This window comes from Tenrec ecaudatus, chromosome 10, assembly GCF_050624435.1.
Source record: "Tenrec ecaudatus isolate mTenEca1 chromosome 10, mTenEca1.hap1, whole genome shotgun sequence".
In the NCBI taxonomy this organism is placed as follows: domain Eukaryota; kingdom Metazoa; phylum Chordata; class Mammalia; order Afrosoricida; family Tenrecidae; genus Tenrec; species Tenrec ecaudatus.
Window position 1 is genome coordinate 158,442,148 of NC_134539.1, and position 6,342 is coordinate 158,448,489.

At 57.8% G+C, this 6,342-nt stretch overlaps 1 protein-coding gene across 1 annotated transcript; it reads left to right on the plus strand.

Annotated features, from left to right (window-relative positions):
• Positions 1 to 2,519: 2,519 nt before the first annotated feature.
• LOC142458800 (testis-expressed protein 19.2-like) lies at positions 2,520 to 3,560 on the plus strand. The gene has a single exon (XM_075559713.1). The coding sequence runs from the start codon at positions 2,520 to 2,522 to the stop codon at positions 3,558 to 3,560; it is 1,041 nt and encodes a 346-aa protein (XP_075415828.1).
• Positions 3,561 to 6,342: the final 2,782 nt, after the last annotated feature.

Here is a 6,342-nt window from a genome sequence, read left to right on the forward strand (position 1 = left end):
TGTGGCATTATCAGCAGAAAAGAAACATTTCAATCAGTGTCCGTCAATTCTGCAGCTTTGTTTTCACTAATGGCTTTACTGTTGCCTCCCGGGTCAAAACAGAACCCGAAACATCCCTGAACCTCCACCTGGACACTCTGTCACTGGACAACTTCTCTCCTCTCCCTGCAGGCTAGTCTCATGGACAGGGGGGTGCGGGCATTTCAGTGACCCATGGTCTGATGACCGCTGGGGCTGGAGAGGCATCACCGCCTGCTTCTGGCCTGAGGGAGGAGGTGGAATTGGGGGCCAGGAGGCTGCTCTGTTTGGGGTCACATTTGAAATCGCCAACTTCACCATGCGGGATTCTCCCGAAACAGGCTAACCGAGTCTATGTCTTAAGAAAGGGCCTTGTTGTGTTGTCGTTTTTAAGTGGGTTAGGGACATAGAGCAGGAAATCTTGCCCCAGATTTAAATGCTCCAACCAACTAACAACACAATGTCTTTTGGGCAAGTCATGTGGGAGTGAGCCACGTGTGCTGGGCAGCCCTGTGGCGATTGGCTTGGGTATCGATTGGACTACAAGGAGGTTCACTGTCCTCCTGTTAGAGCTCCTAGCCACATCCTCATTCTAACCACAGCGCCCCCATGTGGAAAGCCTGACAGGAGTGTAAAATCCAGCAGTGCCCCACACGCCACCCAGAGAACTCTCCAGTCCTGGGGGGCGCTTATGGCTTTCTACTGCTGAAGAGCACCACCCACAGGTCATGTACATTTGGTTTGCTGACATCGACGCAGGCCCATGTCCCAGCACTCTTCCCACCTCCTCCTGCTGGTCCCATCCCCTAGCTGCCTCTTCCCCGTCCTGCCTCAGAGCTCCATCCCTGCGGAAACTGCCCTGTGGGGTGGCAGGGCGATTGTTTGGAAGTGAGTAACTCGCTGGGGTTGCTCTCCACCTTACATGTCACACTGTTGTTTGTCTGAGGCTGAGCCACCAGGAGGGATTCAGTTCCCGGTCAGAGGCGAGAGTAAGGGTCACGTTAGTCTCCATCAGACCAGGAGGCCTGACATTTTGGTCATTTGGAGTTTTGTTCCCCATTTTTCTCCCACACTGTGCAAGACACTGTATAGTGATCCTTCCCCAGCGGTTGACACTAAGCTCTGGGCACCATCTCCATCTGGTCTCGGAGTCCAGGAGCCAGTGGGCTCAGCAACTGCACCTTCTCACCATGTCCTGGGTGAGGGCCCCGCTCAGAGTGGCACACCGAGAGGGCTTTGTTCTCATCTGAAGGCCGGACTGGGGAAACCACTCCCAGGCTCACTCAGGCTGGCAGCAGGAGCCACTTCCTCAGAGTGGTGGGGCTCGGGCTCGGTGTCCAGTGGCAGGCGGCCAGGGCTGCCCTCGGACCGAGAGGCTGCGGCGTCGGGCCTGTGGAAGCTTCTGCACCAGGTGAGGCGATGAGCAAAGGGGGCAAGCAGTGGGGGGCTGACCAGTCCCCAAAGGCCATGCAGCACTTTATCAGGGGACCCCGGACTGAGGGGGGCCTGTGGGGAGGGCTGTGCAGAGAGCAGGATGCACAGCAGCGGGGAGGGCGTGCACCGATGGGGAGGAAGGGAGATGCAGAGGAGGAGCGGGAACACCTGCAGGACTCCCCCAGCAGACCAACAGCAGGGCAGCACACTGAGTCTGTCTCAGGTCTGTCTCTGCAGAAAACAACTCTCAGAGAATATCAATGTAACAATCTCGGGAGGCCGGGCCAGAGGGGCGGAGGGGGTCAGTGCTCCAGGCCCTGGGGTAGAAGGAGGTCCATGATTCGTCACTTTTAGCCCCTGCCCTGAGGACCATGGGAGATATGCAGATGAGCTTGGAGCACCATGGGAAATAGCCCTATATATTCTGGGCGTGCCCTGAGCCCTCCTTCCCCTGAGCCTCAAACCCCCTCACCTCGACGAGGACAACAACGTCGAAGACTGGCACACAGGTAGGAGCTCTCCCCTGCTGGGAGCCAGACTCAGCCAGAGCTGCTCACACACAGGGGCTGTGAGCTACATCAGCACGATGGGGGAACGGCCGGAGCCCCCCACCTCGCCCACCTGTCAGCATCGGGGGCAGTGGGGCTAGTCTAGGGACAGGGCTGTCAGGCTGACCGGGTATTGGGGTCCCTGATATCGGGCTTGGGTTGTGATGGGGGCCGGCTGGGGGCTGGGGGCAGAGGGAGCAAGGCCCCATGGCAGGCCACGTGTGCAGGACTGGGGCCCTAGAGCGGAGCCCCCACAGCCCCCACCTCTTCCTGCTCTTGCAGGAAGACCCTAGCCGCTGCCACACGGGCTCCCTCCTCTCTGCTTCCCAGGCAACAGCAGTGGCAGCAGCCGAAGAACTTTCCAGAAGTTCATGCCCAGCCTCTGCAGCTCCACACAAACGCCTGACAAGACTCCCTCTTCCTCTGCCTTCGCTCCTGCTGCCCCAGGGCCTGTGGGTTCCCCACCTAGGGCCCCAGCAGGCTGCCTGCCCGCCCCCCTGGCCCCCTGCCCGTGTGGCCATGTGCCCCCCGCTCAGCAAGCATTATCAGCCAAAGGACATGCCTTCCCTGCGCGAGTACTGGCTGTACCAGCTCCAGCACAGCCCCTTCATGCACCTCTGCTTCCACTGTTTCCGAGCTGCTTACCTGGGCCTCAGGGAGGCCCTGCTGGACTGGGAAGAGGAAGAGGATGATGAGTCTGATTTGGAGTTGGAGTCAGACTCGGAGCAGGAGGCGGACCCGGGGCTGGCCGCATGGGGTGGTGCTGGGAACCTGTCCCCCGAGGAGCTGAGCCAGCAGCTCACATGTGTGCCCACCGAGCTGGCCCCCCAGGATGCTGTGCCCCTGGACTTGGGCCCGGAGGAGGCCACCGACTGGGCTCAGGAGCTGCCCTGGAGGCTGCAGGTGACTCCCATGTGCCTGCACTGGCCGAGTCTGCCTTCCCCATGGCAATGCTTACCCACAGTGCCCATCCCTCCAGAGGGGCACATGGTGCTGCACCTGGGCTGCGCCTGGGCCCTGGAGCCGGCCCACATCGAGGCCTGGCTGCTGAGCCTTCAGATGGTCACCATGATGAGCCAGTTCAACACCGTGTACCTGCGCCACTTGGTGCCCCGCCAGGCCCTGCAGCTGCTAGGCCAGACCTGGAAAGTGCTGCTGGAGCCCCAGGAGATGTGGGCCATAACACTGCAGTTCCCCCCCAAGGAGGACGAGCTGGACATCTGGAAGCTGAGCATCCTGAAGCCGGCCAGCTCGGGCCAGGGGGCAGAGCTGGTGCACATAGCCACGACCCTGATGGAGCAGGGCTTCACCCTCCTCTCCTTTGTGCCCTTGGACCCCCCTGAGCCTGCGCAAGGCAGCCCGGGGGCTCGGTCGCTGCCCTGCACTCAAGGACAGGAGACCAGGGGCAGCGAGCCCAGAGTGCTTGGGGAGGAACTGGCTCTCATGGACGCTTTGGGCCTGGCTCCAGTCCTTAAGCCCGTGGTCCCAGAGCTGAGAGACAGAGTTCCAGGTGACCACGGGGCCCTGGCTGCGCAGGACACGATGCCTGGGGAGGACTGACGAGCACCTCCCCACCTGTAGCCAGGAGAGCCGCTGGTGAGGATGGAGCTGGTGCTGCCTGGAGGGAGACTGGGAGCCACACAGGTGTGTGCTGGCCTCTGCCAGTCAGAGCCTGTTGGCTGTGAGGGACAGCCTGGTCTCTGGCGTTGGCGTTGTTTTGTGGCGTGACCGTTCAAGTCTTATGGCCTGTGTGTTGTTTTCCTTAAAGTCCAAGCTGCATATGAGACACTCTGCTATGTGCCCACCCCGTGTGTCAGCCCTCAGTCCATGTGTGGTGACCAGGCCTCCTGCCTCTCTCCGGTCTTCCCCTGCTGCGGGCGACCAGGGTGCCTAGGAATCCCTGCTTCGAGGTAGCGGGGCTGAGGGTAGCCTTTCTGTAGTAGATGCTGAGAAGCGCAGGGAGCGGACCGAAAAGTAGGTGTCCCTGGAACAGACCCTGCGGGTGGCTGGTGCCCGTGTGACTGAGGACAATAAAGCCTCCCCACGTGGGTGAAGCCCCGGAAGCTACTTCCTTGACTGCGTTATTCGGCTCTACTTACTTTTATGAGTCGGCCTTTTCCCACATAAAGCTCATTAAGTCCAAGTACTGCTCCACCATGACTGATGATCACGTGGAAGTGTGCCTGAGGCTGCTGTCGGCAGCTCCTGTCCCGACTGTGCATCCCTGGCTTATTCCATTCAGGGCAAGTCATCAGAGTAAGCTCAGGTCAGGACAAAACATGTACGTAGTTAATTGTGTTGTGTTGTGCAATATGGACTCATGCGGTTAGGCAAGGTACATAAACATACATTGTACACAGAGAATCCTCAGTGCCTTTATGGAGAAATGTAATAAATACATTAAAACAAATGTACGTTTTGCATTTTTGTAGTCGGTAGATCATTTTGACTCGATCATCTTATAAGTTATGCTGCACAAATGTGAGCACCTGGTGTCGATCTCTGGGAGCAAAAAATCCTCATCTTTGTCCCTGTGCTGAGTAGCTGTAGGTTCGGCCACTAGGGCACCTTCACCCAGGAAACCACACTGTCAGACATGGAGTTGATGCTGACTCACAACGACCCTACAGGACAGGGTAGAACTTCCCCTGTGGGTTTCTGAGACGAACTCTTGATAGGAGTAGAAAGCCACATCTGTCCCATCGAGCAGTCGGTTGTTTTGAACTGCTGGCCTTGGGGACCACAGCCTAGTGCATAACCAGCATGCCACCGGGGCTTCTTAGATTGACCCTCATCCTACTAATCTTCTGAAGGCGTGCTTTATCAAACGCCAGTGTGGGGTCTACATCTCTGGCTCTTGTTGGGGTTTGTATGTTCACTTGTGCCAATTTTGCTTCATGTATTTTGGAGACATATTGCTATGTCACTTGGTTAATTGACCCACTCACCATCTTACTAACCCTGGACATAGTCCTGGCTCTGAAATTTGACACTAACATTGCCACATCAGCTTTCTTCTGAGTGCTGTCCATACAGCCGATCTGACCCTTTCTTTCTCCCTTGGGTTTAGAACACTCCTTGTAGACACTGTATATTCCGGTCTTCGTTTTGGCAATTGACTCTGACGATTGGTGCCTCTGAACTGGAGCAAACAGACACTCTCTTTAAATGTGATTATTGTTCAAAACCCCGTGCTGTGGAATCTGTTCTGGCCCACAACAATCCTGTATAGGCTTCCGAGGCTGCGGATCTCTTGGGGGGCAGGCAGCCCCCTCTTCCTCCTGGATTATCACTGCTGGCTCAGCTGGATCTGGCTGGAAGCCGAGAATCCCGGCAAAGCTTTCCTTGTGCTTTATTGCCTGTGCAAAGGCATTGGCTGTGTGGACCGTTTACAGTTTACCGCTGTGACTGATTGAGAAGAAGGGGAATTCCAGGACGCTGCATTGTGCTCATGAACCGGGCTGAGAGGCAGTAAATCCAACAGGACAAGGGGGCAGCGAGTGGTTACAGTCAGGAAAGGTCTGCACCAGGCTGTATCCTGTCACCGTCCTTACTCGAGTCCACAAGTCAACCACAGCAAGGTCTTTACCACCTCCTGTGTTGCATGAGGAGAGTTTAACCTGGGGTGCAAGCTGGGTGGACTGGGAAAATCACCGAGTACAATTCCCCACAGTAACAGACACTTGGCAGTAGAAATCACATCAAAATGGAGAGAGGCCCGTCCCATCCCTCAGGGCAGAGACCCCTGCTCCTCCCCTCTCCCTGACAGCACCAGGTAGTACTCCTTGAGCCGCTCCACAGGGGTGGCTCTTCACAGCCTGGGAAGGCCATGCTGTGTGCTGTGTGTCTGGATGGCCTGCTTACCCAGGAGACCCTGACATGCCGGGATCAGCCCAGGGGGTTCCCTGCTGGAAAGTGAGGGGTCTCCTGAAGGAGGCTGGGACTCGGCTCGCTGTGGGGACCCCGCCAATTCATGATCACCATTTCCCTCCCAGTGCCTTCATGGGCAGCGCTCCAGGAAGGCCCCATTCCCTCCTGTGTTAGTCATGCCTCACAGGTGGGAACAGTGAGGGACTTAGATAACTCCCGGGGTCACTCAGCCGGCAGGGGGGTTGCCTCCCCGCCTCAATCCCTCAAGAGGCACTGGGGGCCAGACCTGTGTCCTGTGTGCATCCCGCCCACAGTCCTGAGTGGGGCGGGGCAGCTGGTCTTGGAAATAAAGTTGCAAATGGGGGCGTGGAGGGGGTGGGGCTTTCCAGGGGATTGGAGGAGCTCTGTCTGCCAGGCAGAGAAGGGACCAGGGCAGGGGGGACACAGCCCATGGCTTGTACCTGGCATCGTC

Bases quoted from the DNA above. Each gene is read 5' to 3' on its own strand.
- LOC142458800 (XM_075559713.1), top strand. From the start codon at position 2,520: ATGTGCCCCCCGCTCAGCAAGCATTATCAGCCAAAGGACATGCCTTCC.